At 40.2% G+C, this 21,051-nt stretch overlaps 1 protein-coding gene across 5 annotated transcripts in view; it reads right to left on the bottom strand.

Moving 5' to 3' along the window:
* Positions 1-10,666: 10,666 nt before the first annotated feature.
* Positions 10,667-21,051, bottom strand: part of RRAGD (Ras related GTP binding D) — a 47,916-nt gene continuing 37,531 nt past the window's right edge. For all 5 annotated transcript variants that reach the window (XM_045391234.3, XM_074037482.1, XM_015449103.4 and 2 more), the window contains 2 exons: positions 19,850-19,998; positions 10,667-15,370 (listed from right to left, as the gene is read on the bottom strand). In XM_045391234.3, the coding sequence (XP_045247169.1) occupies positions 15,219-15,370; positions 19,850-19,998 (301 nt within the window). In that variant the 3' untranslated portion in view covers positions 10,667-15,218. The remainder of the gene's footprint in view (positions 15,371-19,849; positions 19,999-21,051) is intronic.

Genomic DNA, 21,051 nt, shown 5'->3' with positions numbered 1-21,051 from the left:
GGTAGCCGCAGGCCCAGCCCCGTCGCGGCCGCCCGGCTTGCGTCACCCGCCCTCGTCCGGGATTTGTGAAGTTGCCCTGACGTGGCAGTAGCTTCGTGGCGGTCGGTCCCTACCCAGCCGCCGCCGGCCCCGCGAAGCCGGCTTGGGGAGCTGCAGGAGCGAGCGGCGTCCTAGTCCTCTCGTTCCGGCCCCCGGAAACCGGCCTTCCGCCGGACCCTCTGGGGTCCGTCCCCAGGCGCTGGCGGGTTTCACCGAGGAACCGCGCGGCGCGAAGCGGCTCCGGCCCTACCCGCTGTAGGCGAAGTCTGGGATCCCCGGGCCCTGGAGAGCTCAGAGAGGGCGCCGGGCTCCGGCTGCAAAGCTGTCCGCATCCGGCTGCCCGCGCGCGGTCCCGCGGGGTCTGGGAAGGGCTTTGTTTTTAGATCCAGTCCCTGTTGCGGGGGGCGGGAGTTAAGTGAGGAGGGGGAAAGCCAGTGATAAGGGAATGGAATAGGAATTTTTTTTTTTTTTTTTTTGAGACGGTGTCACCGCTCTGTCGCCCAGGCTGGGGTGCAGTGGCGCGATCTTGGCTCACTGCAGCCTCTACCTCCTGGGCCCAGGCGATCCTCCCACCTCAGCCTCCAGCGTGGCTGGGACCGCAGGTGTGTGCCATCACGCCCGGTTAATTTTTTGTATTTTTGATAGAGACAGGGTTTCGTCGTGTTGGCCCGGCTGGTCTCGAACTCCTGGACTCAAGTGATCCGCCCGCCTCGGCCTCCCAAAGTGCTGGGATTACAGGCGTGAGTCACGGCTCTGGCTGGAGTTGGATATTCATAATAGTTTTTTTTCTTGGGTAGTGTATTAGGTGCAAGACGCTGTTTTAGGCATTGCAGGAGTTTTGGGTTTTTTGGTTTGTTTAGATGTAAAAGCTGTCAAAAAAAAAAAAAAAAGGAATTACATTGAATTTGAGGGAAAGCATACAAATATGAAAGGTTAAACTTCAAAGGACACACTTCCTGCTTCATTGTCCAATGTGTGGGATCGAGAGAGAGGACTGAGTTCAGAAGTCTCAAGGAGTAGGAACCTACCTTAGGAAAGGAAAGGAGGGAGGGATTGGGAAGGTGGGGCGGATAGAAAGGGTTAATCAGGTTGGGCAAGTTTTATTCTGTTATATAAAGATATAAAACTCTTAAATTTGATTTGTTTTCTATTGTTAATATAAATCTGAATTTCTTGGTGAAATTGGGAGGAAAAAAGTGAAGGGTATCTAAAATTAGATGGTATCTTTTAAACCATTCCCTGAGGTTGTTTTCTGTATAGTAAACTGATAATCTGATTGGCTGAGACATGCAAACAAAACCAAACTCCAATGCTGTTTCATTCATTCATTGTGTTGAATCTTCAGATATATCTAACACTTGACACCCTCTCCTGCCACAGCTCTACAAAAACCCCTAATTTGTGCAATAGGCCCTACCACAGCAAGGCCTGCAAAGCAGGTGCTGTATATAATGCGCTCCTATTTGATAGCTGAGTACTAGAAGCCTTTTGCTATTCAGCCTCCAGGTCCATCAATCTCTGGGTGCAGTTGTCTTCTGGGGCTCTTCTTTAGCCACCACCACCTCCTCTGCTCCCTGGGGCTCTTCTCCCACTGGACTGGTTCAGTAGAAATAATCTCTCCTTCCTTGGTTAACAACAATAACAATTTATTGTGGACATGTGCCCATAACAATTTAATTATGGGCATATATCAAAGCTTAATTACAATCATGCTCCAAGATCAAAGCCAATTCCAAAATTTCTCTCAGTAGAGACATTTACAGAGAAAAGATAAGTGGCCGGCCAGGTGCAGTGGCTCGTGCGTGTAATCCCAGCACTTTGGGAGGCCGAGGCAGGCAGGTCACCTGAGGTCAGGAGTTGGAGACCAGCCTGGCCAACATGGCGAAAACCCGTCTCTACTAAAAATACAGAAATTAGTTTGGTGTGGTGATGCGCGCATGTAATCCCGGCTACTTGGGAGGCTGAGGTAGGAGAATCCCTTGAACCCAGGAGGTGAAGGTTGCAGTGAGCCGAGATCAGCCTGGAAGACTGAATGAGACTCCATCTCAAAAAAAAAAAAAAGGCCGAGGTGGGTGGATCACTTGAGCTCAGGAATTGGAGATCAGCCTGAGCAACATGGTGAGACCCATCTCTACTAAAAATATACACACACTCAAAAATTAGCCGGGCATATGTACCTGTGGTCCCAGCTACTCTGGAGGCTGAGGAGGGAGGATCAGTTGAGCTCTGGGGGATGGGAGAGGAGGAGCAGGCTGCAGTGAGCCATGATCGTGCCACTGCATTGCAGCCTGGGTGATAGAGCATGTCTCAAAAAGACACAAAGAGAAGAGTAATTTTATTTAAAGGTTACTGAATTCTTGACTGACGGTGGGAAGGGAGCTCATTTCCCCGGAAAATTTCTTATCCAAAAATTACTTATTTTTTAAATCTAGAACACTTACTTCTTCCAAGAAAAATTTACAAATTATATCAGGTAAAGGTTCAATCCCAGATCAAATTTGGGGTAATTTTTCTTTACTTTTGATGATCCTAAGGAAAACTCCTTTGTTTTTCATTTCAAGATTTTTTTTAATCCTTAAAGCCGACTTCGTAGCTAACAAAAATTACAAAACATGAGGTTTAAAATGTTTCAGAATCTTAGAAAACATCTTAGAACCACAATCCTTGACCTGTGTAATTCATCTTTTCCTTAGTTAGGAACCAGAAGTTGTTTGAAGTGCAAGCCCTTTCCCCACCACCATTTGCATCCTTGTGCAAGGTCTGGACTATAGTTTTTTAGCATCTATTGTGTATCAGGCACTTGATATACCGTCAACTCATTTATTCTTCACAACAGCCCTGGAAGTGGTGGCACCAATTATTTATACCTATTTTACAGATGAAGATAATTGAGGTCTCAGAGAAATCAAGTATCTACTTCTCAGTTTTTTCAACTACAGATTATTATCTTTCTGGCATATGATTTTTTTTGTGTTAATGAGAGGAATTTTTCTAGTTTTCATCTATTTCTTGATTTGGTTTGAATACTTTGAAATATATTTTATAAAGGTTCTTAAAGCTTCAATGACTTATTCAAAAAAAGCTTCAGTGACTTATCTAGAAAATGAAAGAACCGTGATTCAAGTCCAGGTCTTCTGACTCTGAAACTTGGGTTTTTTTGCTACACTAAAAAGGAATCAGGCTGTTTTGCATCATTTGATTTTTCCACTATTTGAAAAAAGGATATGCTTCTTAGAACCTCCAAGCTATTCTTGGTTCACACACATATTCTTTAGCACTGGAAACATTTTTTAAATGATTTTCTTCTTGATCATAAAAGTAATACAGTGGTTGTTCAATATGTGGAATATGAACAAAATCCAAATCTCTCATAATCCTCCTGCTTAGAAAAGGCTGTGATACAGATTTTGGTGTATTTACCTTGAGCTTTGGTTTATAAGGCATAGGTATTTTAAGAACTGATATCCCATTATACCATATATACTTTTCTATATTTAAAATATCTGCCATACTTGTTTTGCCAGTTGCAGTGCTATTATCACTTAAACTGATAGTGTGAATTGGCTTATTTTACATCAATGTCTTCCTAGAGTAAAATTTTAAAAAAGAAAAATAGAAAGCCATATATAGACTTTATTGCATTGCTTCTCAGTCTTTTGGCTAAGATCAAATATAGACTTTATTGTAAACATTTTGTTAATTACCTTGAATATAATACTTTTTTTTTTTCAGAAAAGAAAAAAAAAACACACACACACACCTACTATAGTTGTTTCTCTTGTTTTACCCCCAGGATTCCCCCTTGGGATTGGTTAATAAGAAACATGGAACATTTTCCCATGGGGATGTAGCTGGTATTAATGTAATGGAGATGTTAGTTATTACCAGGGACACAAGTTTAAACTCTGGTTACCTGAACAAAAAAGGCAGGAAGGAGCTCTCGGCACCTTACTGCATTGCAGGTCTCATAATTACGCTTTTGCTTACCATCTGGCAGCCGGCTGGAAGATCTAGGAGAGAAAATGCTTCTGGTTTTTTTCTTCTCAGTTTCTGCTACGTTCAAGATATGTCTTGCTTGTTCATTCTATTTTAACACTTTTCTAATGTATTTCAGGAGAAAATATTATGGAGGGATATCAAGCAAATATATTTGAAATACAGTAGAGTGCTTAGAATACTAGTTTAGTAGGTTCCTTCACCAGATGACTTGTGTACCATTTCTCATTTTAAAAGGTTTTCCTATAAGTAAGCAAAGAAGTGTTTTCTAAATAAAATAGTTGTTTGCAACATTATTAAAGTAATTTTTAGCGTAGCTTTCTTAATTTGTCTTTTCTTTGAGACCGAATTTGCTACCATAGCTTTGAATTATCTATCTCTCTCAAAATTTCAACTTTTGGTGTTAGGGATGAGGAAAAGGAAGCTGCTTAGTATTGTGGCTTTTGCTTTATTTGCATAGACTGCATCTTGTTTTTCTCAAAATTTAAAGGTGTTTTAAAAACTAGTAACAAAATTACAATACTTATTCCTTAGTTCTGATGAACTGATGAGTTTGAGTTATTTCATTTTCTTTCTTTCTTTTTTTTTTTTTTTTGTTTTTTTTTTTTTTGTTTGGTTTTTTTTGGGCAGGGGGAGGGGGGACGGAGTCTCGCTCTGTAGCCCAGGCTGGAGTGCAGTGGCTCCATCTAGGCTCACTGCAAGCTCCGCCTCCCGGGTTCACGTCATTCTCCTGCCTCAGCCTCCTGAGTAGTTGGGACTACAGAGCCCGCCACCACGCCCGGCTAATTTTTTGTATTTTTAGTAGCGACAGGGTTTCATCGTGTTAGCCAGGATGGTCTCGATCTCCTGACCTCGTGATCCACCCACCTCGGCCTCCCAAAGTGCTGGGATTACAGGCGTGAGCCACTGCGCCCGGCAAGTTATTTCATTTTCTAAGTTTAGCTCTAAAGGAAACACCTGCAACTAAAACTGTCCTTTCTGGGGGAGAATATGGTGTGCACTGCGGTGTGCTGGTAGACAGCTGCCAACCGCTTCGAAAGTATGTTCTTCCCTCCTTCTGAGTCCTCTCCTCATAGCTATTCAAAGCGCTGTCCTTCTGCCTCTACCTTTCTTCTTGTGTTGCGTATCCTGTCATCCCAATTTGTCATTCCCTGGACCCCTTTTAGCCACTTGCTGATTGATGAAACTTGGTCACCAACAAACTAACCTGAATAGCTTAGAAGTCTGCTCTTCCTTGGGAGTAGTTTCAGCTTCAAAAGTCAAGAATTGTCTGAGTTCAATACTTTTAAACAAATTTGTATTTTATTCATGATTATGGCATCTACAAACTTCCCAAAAATAATGTCATAGATATGAGAAACATTCTTCAGTCTCCAGACAATGCTCAGCATATACATGATTTATGAAATTCTTAAAGTAATTCTGCAGCCACGGGGCATTTCAACAATATTATTAATGTCTTCAGAACCATCAGTACTATACTGCTTCCCATTAAAACCCAAGTTACAGTTGTAGGCATACTTTGAATGATAACCACATTCTCAAAAGAAGTCAACTTCTCAAAAGTAGTCCTGTACTTTTTTCAGCACTAAACAACCAGAAGGTATAGGTATGCCACAATCTGCCTTCTAGCATCTTGTGAGAAAATACTGGGGCCAGTTTAACTTCTCTGGGGAATTCAAGTTGGGTTTAGGTACAGATGCTGGGTGGGCGTGATGGCTCACACCTGTAATCCCAAAACTTTGGGAGGTGGAGGTGGAAGGATCGCTTGAGGCCAGAAATTCAAGACCAGCCTGGCTAACATGGTGAAACCCTGTCTCTATACAAAAAAAGTTGGGGGAGGGGTGGGTACAGATGATCAGATGCTATTAAATAGTAATATATATCATATATGCAGAATGGAAAGCAAAATTTTTCCAAAAATATCATTTCTTAGAAAAGAGAGTCATCTTGTGTTTTTGTCTTTGTCCTTTTTGAACAAAATACTCTTCAGGAAGACAGTAAGTTTTGAAAGGGCCACAAGCAATAGAAGTTTTCTATCTTACAAAGGTCACCTAGCAAAATCAGGGGGGAAAAGGCAAAGACAGATTTATTCATTATTCCTTAGGGTATGACCTCGGTTAACAAGTATTGGAGATCAGTAAGTGGGCTTTTAAATAGTAAGTGGGCTTTTAAATAATCATTGAACACAGAAATATAAGAAGTACTTATTTGTGGTGATGATGAATATGTAGGGAAAAAAACTCTGATGTTTAACAAACGGTTCTTGAGATGTAGTAAAATCTCCACTGACAGCATTCTACTCAATTTAAGGCATGCTCTACCTTAGATAACTAGGAGGGAACTGTTAGAGGACTCAGAATGTTGTTTCAGTGATGATAAAGACCCAGTTGTAAACAATGCATGTGAAGTATTTGAATAAAATTTTTTGAGGAAAAAGCAGTTTTTCTAAATTAGTACCATTTGCATAATTTGTGATATTAGATGTAAATGAGTATTTAAATACTGAATCAATAAATGGTTTAAATAGGCTTAAAATTATTTACATTCATAAAAGTTTACATTTGAATTATAGGTTAAATAATGTAGACTTTTAAAGCTGCATAATCAAGTTGGAAAAAATACTAACACTTGGGGTATTGATGTGTATGTAGGTATGGAGGATGCAAGAAAGCTCCCCTAGGTGATTGCAACCCTAATCCCCCACCATCTCCCCTCCCTATCCCTTTAAACAACTACAGAGAAAACTGTGTCTCCCAAATTATGAGAATTGTCTAGGGTCGTTATTTAAAAATACAGATTTCTGTATTTCTCCCTGGAGATTCTGATTCAAGGAGACCAGGATGGGGTTGGGAATCTGCATCCTTAAGCACTCTAGATGATTCATAAAATTAGATAACTTTGGAAAATATGGGCCTAGAGCATTAAATGAAACAGTACTATGTGTATTGGTGGCACTGTTTATTGCATCTTATAAACCTAAGTGAATTCCTTCCTCTCCCACTGAGATGGAAAGATACATAGGACTGGTCTCCCTTTACTGTACTGCTTCCCAGGGAAGAGAAGCAAAAGCCTAATTACCAAGGCCACTTTATAAGCGGTCTGGGTGAAGGCCAGAACTAGTTCCAGGTTATTGGCTATCTAGGTGAGGAAAGTTGAATACTACAGGGCTTAGCTCTCTGCAAAGCCAGAGGAGAGAAAACTAAGTAGGAGCCTGAGGAACTTAGGTAATAATGAAAGCAGGAGGCAAACAAAAGCAGCTTATAGGAATGGAATTCTCCACATGGTGATGAGGGTTAGCATGGGACTGAGGTTTAATAGTTGGCCTTTCATGAGTGGGGGCTTGGTTTCATGACTCAGTTTTGGAAGAATAGAATACTGCTGGCCCCAGGAGCGTATTAGTAAAGATTGAGGAAGCAAGATGGACAAGGTCTCAGGCAGCTGGACACCAGTTAATGCCCCCACCCTCCTGAGCGTAGTCACTGGATCAGCTCCCTTTCAAAATAGCACAAAAGGGCAAACTCATGGATTCTTGATAATAGATAAGACCAATGTCATCTGAATTACCAAAGGACCCCTTAGGAGTCAGACATGAGCTCATGAGTCACTAAACTCCATGTAACGCTATCATATTATAGTTAAGGATAGAGTCTATAATAAAAATGATCCTCTCAGGCCTACAACCCCATCCACCCTTTACCCCTAATCAACCCAGCATACAAAAATACCCAAGATGGCAGTGAGAAGAAAAACCACTCTAGTAAACACTAGAAAGTCATGATCAAATGAAAGAAAAATTCAAGAACTTACTCAGAATTTCCCATTTGTTAAGATCTCTTAATTAACAGAGAAGGAAACTATTTTAGGTTGGAAAGAAAATCCTTAGATATTTCTGATCTGACCAATGGGTTCATTCTAACACTGCTTTACATACCACAGGTTGTGACTCATTAGTGGATTGTGAGACCTTTTTAAAAAGCAAATGAAAGAGAAAATGCCAGAATGCATTGCATGTAGAAAGGATATAACTTGGTAAGTTTTTTTTTTTCAGTAGTATTTGTATGAGTGTGTGATAGTTTGCAATGTGAACTGTATTTATTGTTGCTCACAATAACAAGTTTCAAATGGATTTCACAAAGGTGAACCACAGTTCTGTCCCAGGGCAATTTTACATAGCGTTCAAACGTGGCTTCAGGCATGGGTTCACATGGATGTTCTGCTTTTTAAAGATGGTTTAGTTTCTTAAGATTGAATATGAGAACTACACTTCATCTCGGCTTTAACTGCTAGATCATTTATTGAAACCATAAATGTAATATTCTACAAAGAAACGACTGTTGACTTGTAAATATTTGTTGCACTGTTCTTACCGTTGTTTTGGATTTTTTTTTAAATCATGGAATTAAGTTGTTCCTTAGAATAATATGGTACTCCAAATTGGTATCTCAAAATCGTGAACGAGACTACTAGAGCTTATATTTTCACTTTCCCAGGACTATTGCAAAATACTGATGATACAACTGAAATAAAATCACTGCCTGAACTTAACTGTAATTTATGATAAAAGTAGGTCTTTTGAGGACCTCTAGGCCAAGTACAACACATTTTAAAATCACTCAGTCTTTCAAAATTCTAAATGATGTGAAAGAGTTCTGCATTTACCGTCAGATTGTTCTCACATATTCTACTGTTCTTGATGACATGTTAAGAGAATATAAACATTCTTAGGCAACACTCTTATTAATACTTCCCTGGTACAAACAGATTGAAAAGGGTAGAAAAGTAAAATAAACTTTTTTTTTTTTTTTTTTTTTGAGACGGAGTCTCGCACTGTTGCCTGGGCTGGAGTGCAATGGCGCAATATCAGCTCACTGCAACCTCCACCTCCTGGGTTCACACGATTCTCCTGCTTCACCCTCCCAAGTAGCCGGGATTACAGGCACACACCACCACACCTGGCTAATTTTGTGTATTTTTAGTATACATGGGGTTTCACTATGTTAGCCAGGCTGGTCTCGAACTCCTGATCTCGTGATCTGCCCACCTCGGCCTCCCGAAGTGCTGGGATTACAGATGTGAGCCACCATGCCCGGCCAAATAAACTTTTTATTAAATCTAATTCTGGAAATGACATTGATGTCATAAATGTATTAAGCTGGAAAAGTATGAATACTAAAATAACATTTAAAAATTCCTACTTTTAAGATAATTCACTTCTAATTACAAGGAAAAGCACCACATGTCAATAAACATTTCCAATTTACAGTCTACTTCTATTTAGTCTTAAATTAATGGTAAATATAGCTATTGATCTATTGGTTGAACAACTCAATTTCTTGGATGTTAGCTATTATTATCCATGGTCTCTGCTGCACACAATGGTAAAGTCCTACAGAAGTGCAGTTCTAAAAACTGACATCTATAAGGGCCTATCAAAAATTAGTTTACTTTTCATTATTTTTAGATATTAAAATCCTTTTATCTCCAGTATCTGCCTTTTAGCCATTTCAGTAGCACAGCGTCTGGAATATAATTGGAACCCTATAAATATCTGTTGGATAAAAGAACATTGTTAATTTCTCTCAGAAAGTCACACCATCATAGGATATTTAGCAATAATTATTGACAAAATAATCAAAACTCATGGCTCCTTTTATTTACCCCACACTCTTTTGGGCATGCTTGTCCTCAACATATTGAGGGAGAATGAAACAAGTCCGGAGATGCAGCAAGGCCAGGGAGCAGGTCTTGTGAACTTTGCTAAGGAATTTGGGCTGATATCTAGGAGTCATGGAGAGCTTCAGACCTGGAGAGTATTAAGCAAGGAAGCTTAAGAAGGTCAGGAAGCAAGGAAGGTCAGAATTGTGGTGGTTCAGAGAGGCCACTCGGGGTCTGTGCGAAGGATGGATGGATGGGTGGATGGGTGGATGGGTGGATGAACGGATGGGATAGAGACACTTGTTAAACAGCTACTAAAAGGTCTGATGCAGTTGCTCATGTCTATAATCCAAGCACTCTGGGAGCCCAAGGTGGGAAGATCGCTTGAGCCCAGGAGTTTGAGACCAGCCTGGGCAACATAGCGACATTCCATCTCTACAAAAAAAAAAAAAAAAAAAAATTAGCCAGGTGTGGTGGTGCACACCTGTAGTCCTAGCTACTCGGGAAGCTGACATAGCAGAATCACTTGGGCCTAGGAGTTTGAGGTTATGGTTCGCTGGTATCGTGCCACTGTACTCCAGTGTGGCAACAGAATGAGACTGTCTCTTAAAAAAAAAAAAAAAAAAGCTACTAAAATCCAAGTAAAAGGAGATGGTGGTCTAAACCAAGACAGCGGCAGAGGAGATGGAGAGAATAGATTCAATAGACCTTTGTAAGGCTGAGCTGAAAGAACCGAGTGACTGACTGCAGGTGAACAGGAGGGGAGGGAAGAGTCAAGAATGAGGCCCAAGTGTCTGGCAGAACTACAGGGAGGAAAGTCACACCATCATAGGAGATTTAGCAGGAAGGAAGCCAATTTTAGACATGTTAGATTTGAGGCTCTTCACCTATAGAAGATTCTAGTAAAGGCATGCTAATTGCAATTTAAGATATAGATCTGAAGGTCAAAAAAGAATTAGGATGGAAACGTACCTTTTTGGATTTTATTCCAGATCAGTATTTTATTTTTTTTACACATATTGAAATCTCAAGGTAAAAAGTTGAATACAGTTAAGACCAAAGGCTTACTATCTCTTAATTTTCTGAGCTTGAAATATAACTATTGCCTATTAGAAAACCAAATGTCTGTAAAAGGTATTTACATTTTCTTTAGATATTTAGACACTTAATACCATCTTCAGCATTAGTTATTTAATGGATTAGGAATAAAAATGCGTGATCTTTGACTTTCTTCTCTGGGTGAAGTACATTTGGAAGACTGCTCCTATTGGTTCTATGTCAGGGCAGCTCATGTAAGAATAGGTATTTCTTTCTCAATATGCCAGCATTCACGCCCATGTAGCAATGTAGTAATTTAGGTGGATAAACTCCAATGAATCTGGTGGGCTCTGATACACTCTCCTGAATACCGCCCACCTTTTGCATCCTCAAATGGCACACCCCATAGTCTTAGTCCACCAGACAAATCCTCCAAGTGCCCGTCTTCATATTTGTGAAAGGAAGCTATTTTTTAAAAACATTTGGTGAAGCTGCTTACAGTTGTAGTTGGGAGAGTGGGCTTACTAGCTATATGATCTGGAGCAAGTTATTATTTCATCTTTTTGACCTTGGTTGCCTCGTCTGAAAAACAGAAATGGTAACAGTACTTACCTCTTGGATTTATGAATTTTAGTAATGCAAAAGTACTTCAGAGCAGTGCCTGGGGCATACTGTGTACTCAATCAGTATGTAGTACTACTAAATACTTCTGTTGAAGACAAAATTTTCTTTCTCTTAAGCTCAACATCACTACTGATGTAAAATCTTGGAAATAATTATTTCAGATCAGGTTTTCCAATCAGAAATAGGATTTCATATTTGAGATATAACATCTAATGCTAGCCCCTCTCTGAGAACTCCTAGGGGATCTGAAAAAGGTCATTGTAGGATGGAATCTTACTAAGCAAAGTTAAGAATGATAAGGTAAACTGTTAGGAAAAGGATTTCCATATGACTAGGGGATTAGGGCCACAGCAGCAAGAATTAGTATCTGAAGTTTACTAAAGTAACAGTTCTACAGCCCTAACTGGCATGTACCCATCAAAAATGTGGAGATGTAAGAGAGTTTAAAAATAAAACCATAAAGTAGTGAGATTTATCATCATTTCTATAAAAGGAGAGCTGGTTAATCAGGACAAATAAATTTTACCAAATGGATGTAACAGGGCCAATGAAACAGTGACATACATGTATGGTAAGCAACCTCAGAAACAGGAAAGGCTGTACTTCCTTGTCACCAAAGAGACCATTCTGCTCCCAGAAAGCTTGGTTATGAATATACTTGAAATGAGAGCTTTACCAAAGCATGAACCCAGGACACATGCTTTTAAACTGGCAGTTAACATTCCTGAAAGCCATGGCTTAACAATAGTTATAAGTGATGTACTGCTTAAAGTAAAACATGAGCTATACCTGATTACAAATTACATCCAGTCTGTACAAGTTGAATGCATACCATACTTTAATAACCAAGACAATTCGGCTGTTTTTCCAGAGTATATTTCAGAGTTGGCATATAACCCGTATGTAACAATATTGCTATGATTTTAGTCATATTTCAGGGTCCAATATATGTTCACAAAAGAACAGTTTGTGAATGTCAACCAGTTTTTGCTTTATATTCCTTCAAAAACATTCCACCCTGGTCATTCACACTAATCTAATCACTGAAAATAACCAAAATAATTCACAGTCTCACCTCTATGTAAAAGTTCTAATTGGCTCAAAAGGCAAAGGACTGCCCCTGCTTTTGAGGAAGGAAACCTGCAAGGCAAGTTCTCAATCCCTAAAACCAAGCAAAACTGTTCCAGTGCAGTTGCTGTAGCCATGTATTTAGGCTTCGTATTTATAGAATTAAATTTGAGAATGAAACATGGCCATACACATTGCAATAAGCTGCCTCCCATATCAAAAATACAATGCAAAATAACTTGAAGACATTTCCAATAACACATATTTGAAAAACTGAACGCTTAGAAATAACTCCTGCATCTTTCTTTAATTAGGAAGTCATTGCCACACTTACAAAGTTAGAGGCAGTAATCTATATTAGCGTGTGATTAATCAAAGAGTGCACTTACTACCATGAACTTGGGCCCTATGTCATAGGATTATTTTTGCCTTTCCCCCAAAGAATCATTTGCTCTTGAAGTAATAGGCTTTTTAAGGCACATTTTAACAAAAACCCATCATATACCCAGCTTAAACATGGAAGCTCCACCTGGTTATAGTAATAAATATACCTAAGTAATGTGTGATTTACCAAATAGGCTAGTGTCTCTAGCTTGAGAATAAAGTCATATTAGAAAACTGATTCTTCATTTGCTTATTCAAAGTGAAACAACATGTAAAAAATATTAGAGAATTAGATTTACAACAATAGCCCATAAGTGCCAGGTCTGTTGGCAAAGGTCCAACAGGATATAGCTCTGGAGATTAGGGAGCCCTGGGCTCCTAACCATCCAGGTTTCGGAGTAGGAATCATGAGGAAAGGAGTTAGGTCACCTTAATTATTTTTAGAAATCTCCTTTCAAAATGCACAGACCCTTGGGAGGCTCAAACCTTAAACCCCAACCAGATATCATCTTAAATTCAGTTACCAGCTTCAAAGAAACAGGACTTGGGGAGAGGAAGGAGAGAGGTTGGAAAGAAGCCACAGAGAGAAGTGGGAAAGTTTAGGCTGGGCGCAGTAGCTCAGGCCTGTAATCTCAGCATTCGGGGAGGCCAAGGCAGGAGGATTGCTTGGGGCCAGGAGTTTGAGACCATCTTGGGCAACACAGTGAGATCCTGTCTCTACAAAAACAAAATTTAAGAATTAGCCGGGCGTGATGGTGCACACCTGTAGTTCCAGCTACTAGGGAGGCTGAGATGAAAGGATCCCTTGAGCCCAAGAGGTAACAGTGAGCTATGATTGTACCAATGCACTCCAGCACAAGCAACAGAATGAGGCCCCCTCAAAAAAAAAAAAAAAAGTTTCAAGTATAAGTTGCTTTAGGGACTTTATATATTTTGCTAGGACCAACTTTGATGTTCTTAGGAGGCTCTGCTTTAAAAAAAAAAAAAAAAATCTCATTTTCTAATTCCCCACAAGCATGCCTTAGGGTGCTAGCCCTGGAGATGCACATAAAATCATCTACTTGGAATGATTTAGCATAGGTGTAGATTTAGGACTCTTAATTTCCTGTTAGTCTAAAGTAAACGTAAGTGAAAGAATTTCACAGAAACAATTACACAGCTAATTGTAATGTCTCTCCAGCCATCCTTTTCCCATTGACCTTTAGGGGTCTTCAGGATGACTCTTCAGCCTTGCAGAGCATGCTGGTGGCAGGCTGAGCTGGGCTCATTCATAAGGTGAGAACAAGTGGCGTACACGAGGCACGTTATCACCAGTGAGAAGGAGATGTGGCGGTGACAGAAGTGACTGACAGGATGGAACTCCATGGTGGGGATCTGCGATTTGTTCTATTCACTATGGTCATAGAGCAATAAAGAACTGGTCCTGAAGAAGCATTTTAAATGCAGCACACCAGACCATCGCACAGGGCCGGAAGTCCAGAATTGTATATATGTTTTTTAGTCTGCAGTTGCCCATCACATACTTTTGGGACAAGTTTGGGCCTCTGATGTTACTTTAGCCCTGGGTGGCAGGTACAGAAAAACCTCCAGAAACCCTGCAATTCAGTGACATTCTTACTTCTCTCCAGTGATCGGCACCATTTTGGAAATCTGGTCCCAAAGTTTCAAAAGAATAGTAATGCAACAAAAAGAAATAACCTCTCTGTACAAAGTGATTATAGAGATGTGTGTTGAGGTAAAGAACTTCATAAAAACCGTTGAGCAGGGAAGCACAGCCACCACTATAGAAATTTTTAGGTAAGTCTGGTGCTAACATTATTCTACAAAACTGTTTACACCCATTATAAATAGGGGACAGTTCTTATTGCTCCTGGAGCTTGTAGCTCCAATCTGTTCCAACTCCACTGAAAAATGATTTTTCTCAACAACTGGTAGCAAAGATTTCCAAATTTACAAAAAGTCATTACCAATGCATCACTTTTTGATTAATTTCTGATTGCCATATAGATGTGGACTACAGTATGCATGTCCTTGACACCAAGTACAGAAAAAAAGCTTAGAAAAGTTGTTTTATCAAAGTTCAATTCAATGAGAAACATGAAAAAGTGCAAAATATGTACAGTTCCTGGCAGTTCTTACATGGGATTTTTTTGAATACAGACCATAAAAGTTTACATTTGTGTAATGAAAGGACAATGGATTTCACATCACTGTTAATATACAAGTTTTTTGCTTCAAAGTGCTTACTTTATTTATAAAAGACAAGATCAAGAGAGTTGCAGGAATTTTTTTTTTAAACAACAAATCCATGGTATGTGTCCCAATCTCCTTCTTCCTCTTCCTTTAGTGCAACATGGCGCAGCAGTCTCATGGATAAGGTCTGGTTTCAAAAGGTGTTCCTGAAACCTCACCTACAGCAGCACTCTAGGGGCCCCATTAGGGGTGGCTCCCTTTTTCTTCTGCAGCCGATTCTGAACCTTTCGGGATTTTACTACTTTCATTCTCACCTCAAAAACTTCATGAATGGCCTTCCGGAAGCAATGAAAATTATAGTCAATTAGCCCTGGAGAAGAGAACAAAAATACTTATAAATGTCACGTCGAAATAATCTCCATCTTTTCATGGGACCCACGGCCAGGAGAAGCCAGTAGGGGGCAGTAGAGGATGGTCTTAGCGTAAGGACTACAGATTTCCCTGGGATGTCTGCAGTTGGCTTTCAGAAATTGCTATAAACCTTTAGGAATTATAGGCAAAGTCTTGTGAAGGAAAATTTTTCCTGAGGCAAGGTTCCAGAGCATAGACCATATTTTCAAAGGTTCCTAGGACCCTAAAAGATTTAAAGAACCACTGAACTGAACTTTTTTTTTAACCTTTCAGAATTAAAGATTTCTTACAATTAAGAGAAATCTGTAATGAAAAATGTGTCTCCCCAAAAGGCGTTATTAGACTGACTCTGAGTAGAGGCAGACCGTGACTTGGAATCCCAAAGCTGTGTATCAATCAATATTTACTGAGTATCTATTATATTTAAACCATTCTCATAAGCCCCAGGGAAAGCGAAGCCCCTAATTTCAGAGTGTTAACAGTCATCTCACGAACTCCAGCGGAAATTCAACAACCAATGACGCTCAGCTTTTCAGTACTAAGTATTTTAAGTGGAGAAATAGTAGGAGAGAATCTTCTTGTGTTTTCAGAAATATATCAGTGACACAAAAAATAGAATAAAAGATAATCCAAAGTCTTGAGGAGTGCATTTTTCATCATTACTAGTAATTTGTAAGTCCTGAGAGCAACGTTATGTTTACACCAATTAGGATAAGGTGGTCAGTTCTATTTACTATCTTTAAATTTATTAAAATAACTAGCCCAACAATTACTTCTATCTATCAGGGGATGCTTCTAGAGCCCCATCCAAAGGAAGAATTAGGATTCCAGCCAAGGATTAAATTCTTCAAACTAGTTATACAACTAACTGCAAGGGGAGGGCGCCATCTCGGTTTCCAGGAGCAGGAAAACCTCTGAGTAGTGCCCTCTGCTGCTTCTGCAGAGATAGGGAACCACTAGTGCAGTAAAACCAGCAGTCAGTTTCCTCAAGGAAAGACCACTGACACAAGCAACGGGAAAAGTAATAAAAACAAGGGAGCAAATGAACGATTTTTAAATGGCAATTTGAATATGAGATGTGAGAGCCTCAAGATTCTCTGCTTTTATGTGCAACAAAGTGTCCTAAAAAGCTTAGCTAAAAGAACTTGGCTCAATGAGAAGGGTACAGTGAAATACTCAACTTGGGAAATTTCAGACATATCCTATTGTTCTTATTTTTGAGGCAGGGTCTCACTCTGTCACCCAGGTGGGAGTGCAAGGCTCGGTCACAGCTCAGTGCAGTCTCAACCTCCTGGGCTCAAGCAATCCTTCCACCTCATATTTTAATTTTTTCTAGAGATGAGGTCTCACTATAGTGCCCAGGCTGGTCTTGAACCCCTAGGCTCAAGCAATCCTTCCACTTTGGCCTCCCAAAGTGCGGGCATTACAGGCATGAACCACTGGCACCCGCCCCTATTGTTCTTGACAAACCTTAACATATCTTTGCACATTTCAAAATGTAACAGTAATCTTGCTGTGTTTGGAGTTTTAAGAAGTAAAAGTTCACAACTGAGACTTTTTAAAGACAGTAAACATCCATAAACAGTGTTTGCTATTTCAACCCTCATGAAAAGCTTTTGAAAATACGTGAACAGAGACATAAACAAAATAAACACTCTCTTCACCCCACCTACAGTTCATAAGGCCCCACATCCTTCTCTGGTTCAGGAGTTCTCAACCCTCGCTGCACAGTAAAATACCCAGGCACCAAGCACACCAGGAGGCCAGGCACAGCACAGTACTTTGGGAGGCCGAGCAGGGAGGATCACTTGAGGCCAGCAACCTATAGCCCTGACTGCCATAAAGTGGTGGTGTGATATTGAGAGAAAGTCATTTATATTTTCTAGGCCTGAGTAAAATCATCTGTGAAATGAGAGGGTGAAACAAGGTGTATTCCTGTCTATCTTTAAAATTCCATGATCTATTATATAATCTGTTCCTGTTTCTAGCAAAATGAAAATAAGGAGTAAAAGATGAACACCATTTAATTTAAAGTTTTGAGGCCAAAGGACACAAAAAGCAATTTGGTCAGTCATGGTACAAACAGGAAAAATACAGGACATCACTAAGCAGCAAGAAAATGTAAATTCACATAATATACCAGCTTTCAATTATCAACTTTTAAAAATACTAATACCCAATATTGATAAGAACACAGCAAAATAAGTATTGATATTCTCTTTACAGCATAAAACCGGAAAATCTTTCTGAAGAACATTTTGGTAACATGCATTAGAAGCCCCCAAAATGGGCCTACCCTTTTGATCTAAGTAATTCCACTTGAAATTTTTCCTTAGGAAACAACCAAAGATGCACATAAATATTTAGTGCAAAGGAGGTCATAATGGTATTATTTATCACATCAAAATCTAGAAACAATATAGATGTCTGAAAATAGAAGAATCTAATACAATCATTAAAATGATGTGGTTAAGCCGGGCGCGGTGGCTCACGCCTGTAATCCCAGCACTTTGGGAGGCCGAGGCGGGCGGATCACAAGGTCAGGAGATTGAGACCACGGTGAAACCCCGTCTCTACTATAAATACAAAAAATTAGCCGGGCATGGTGGCGGGCGCCTGTAGTCCCAGCTCAGGAGGCTGAGGCAGGACAATGGCGTGAACCCGGGAGGCGGAGCTTGCAGTGAGCCAAGATCGCGCCACTGCACTCCAGCCTGGGGGACAGAGCGAGACTCCATCTCAAAAAAAAAAAAAAAAAAGATGTGGTTAAAAAAAGACGGTGAATTGGAAATATGTCTGTAATAATTTAAGTGAAGGTTATAAGGTAGAATTCATCATGCAATCTATTATAGTTCTTTTAGAAAATGCATATGCAAGAAAGGACTGGAAAAGTATACAGGAAATGTTACCTGAATGAGAAACACTGATAATTATTGTTTTTTTGCTAAATATTTCTAAATTTTCTAAAAGAATCTATTACTTTTCTGATAAAAAGAAACAATCTAAATTATGTTTTCATAGCCAATGAATTAGGAAAATGTCATTACATATATAAGTGAAATACATATAAAACTATAGTAGAATATAAAACTATATTAGACAATATGGCCCCAGTTTTGTTGGAAGGAAGGAAAAAAAAGGAATGAAGGAAGGGAGAAAAGGAGCGAGGGTAGGAGGGAGAGGAAATAAGAGAGGAAGAGAGCCGGACGTGGTGGCTCACTCCTTTAATCCCAGCACTTTGGGATGTCGAGGTGGGAGGATCCCTTGAGCCGAGGAGTTTGAGACCAGCCCAGGTGAGAATTATGGTGAGACCCCAATCTCTACAAAAAAAAAAAAAAAAAATTCCAGGTGTGTTGACATGTGCCTGTGGTCCTAGCTACATGGGAGGATGAGGTGGGAGGATCACCTGGGCCCAGGTGGTCGAAGCTGCAGAAAGCCGTGACTGTGCCACTGCACTCCAGCCTAAGTAACAGAGCGAGATCCTGTCTCAAAAAAAAAAGAGAGAAAGGAAGAAACAAAATTCCAGAAATTTAACATGGGTTTAGCTCTAGATGGTGAAATACGAGGTTTTATTCTATATACTTTCCTAAATTTTCAAAGCATTTTTAATTTAATGGATTTATATTGCTTATAATATAGGAGGAAAAGGCTATTTCAGGATATGTTACTATTACATATTCAGGATATGTAACTAATTATTTGTTGGAGATTTTTTTTTAACCCAACAAATTAGTAAACCATACCCTGTTATTAACAAAAGTCCCTAGCCACATCAGTAAGCTAGGGACTTTTGTTAGTAACTTTTGTTTAGATATTATAGAAAGGGGAAATTAGTTTAATTGCTTTTGTTTCAAAATAAAACTGAATTTGATCCTAAAAAAATATTCGGTGTAGTTAAGTATATTCATGGTCTTCCCTTTTCGGAATCATGATGCCATCCCTGTGTTCTGAAGATTTAAGAAGTATTTTGAGGCTGAACAGAAGTCAAACCACCTGTTGTCCCCTCCTTTACGTGGGAAGAACAAAAGATCACACGGTTACCTAAGACCTTCTAGAGATGTGGACCAAAGTGGAGACCTCCACCCTCAATATAGACTGGGAGTCTGCTCCCTGGTAAAAGACTTCATTCACTGCCTGGCAACAATGCCCAGCTAGCTTCCCCCTAGCAGAGATGCCAAGGCGCCTGGGAGGATCATGGGGTTCCCCTTCCACCTCGCTGCAATCGCAGATGCACCACTAGAGGGCAGGCCAGTTCACTGGCCCAGAAGCTGACACTGTGGGCAGGAGCCCACCCAGCTCTGGCCTCCCAGCCAAGGGGGCCTGTGACTGGCATCTGGAAGTTTTGAGGGGCATGCTGTTGTCCCACATTCAACAAACAATACATGCAGTAGCAGTCTGATGCTTCTTTTAATGCTTCTTTTAAATCATACCAAAAAGTTACCTTTTCTTTCAAAGCTTTCCTCTCTGACAAAGCAAACGAGAGCCAGGAACTTTGTCACCTCTTTTAAATAAAGCACGGTTGTATTATTAAGCTTTATGATGGCTGTGGATTCCTTGTCATAGGGGGTTCCTGCTCCATCTTCTTTGAGACTAAATGGGGACAGAAACCAAAACATATGTGACCATTGAGAAAGAACTAGAAACTAAGCCAGTGACAGAGACTGGCTTTAAGCCACAAAAAGTGATAATTGTAAGTTGTTTACACTTGCAGTGCCTTTCAGCAAAAGATCTCAGAAACACACGGGCACAGAAACATACACAGTCCTCAACAGTCACTTCCTACTGACAATGAGTGGCTATCTGCAGCAGCTGGGCCACTCTCTAGGCACCTGAAGAAGCCAGCTGAAGGATGAGGTTAGCTCTCCCCACCTCCGTGGCCAAGGGCTTCTTGTTTTCTCATCTAGAATAGCCGGGCTGTTAAAAGCATGGTCTGATGAAAGACTAAGAAAGGCTGAAGATATGTTCCAAATTCAAGGAGTCTAAAGAGACCTGAAAGCCAAGTGCTAGACTGGATCCTGAATTGGGAAAAACTGCTATAGAAGATAGAATTGGGACCACTGGGAAAATCTGCCTATGGTCTATATATTAGATAATAATGTAGCCATGCTAAATTTGCTGAACTGTGAACTGGTTCAACTTACTCTCAAATGGTTTACCCAAAAAAAATGGATACACAATATGTATTAGAAAAAGAGAGATGTAGCAAATATGGCAAATTGGTAAAAACTGATGAATCCCAATGAAGAGTTGTACAGGAGTTCATTTTACTACTCTTGTATATTTTCTGTAGGTTTGAACGTTTTTTCAAAATAAAGAGTTAAATAAGATATATAGGTCTATTTGGCCAGGCACAGTGGCTCACGCCTGTAATCCTAACACTTGGAAGGCAGGTAGATCACAAGGTCAGGAGTTCAAGACCGGCCTGGCCAATATGGGTGAAACCCCGTCTCTACTAAAAATACAAGAATTAGCCAGGCACCACGTGGTGGCGCACACCTGTGATCCCAGCTACTCGGGAGGCTGAGGCAGAAGAATCGCTTGAACCCAGGAGGCAGACATTGCAGTAAGCCGAGATCCCACCATTGCACTCCAGCCTGGGTGACAGAGCAGGACTCCGTCTCAAAAAAAAAAAGAAGATATATA

Source organism: Macaca fascicularis, chromosome 4 (assembly GCF_037993035.2).
Source record: "Macaca fascicularis isolate 582-1 chromosome 4, T2T-MFA8v1.1".
Taxonomy (NCBI): domain Eukaryota; kingdom Metazoa; phylum Chordata; class Mammalia; order Primates; family Cercopithecidae; genus Macaca; species Macaca fascicularis.
The sequence above is the reverse complement of the archived record's forward strand: the minus strand, read 5'-3'. Positions and strand labels throughout refer to the sequence as shown.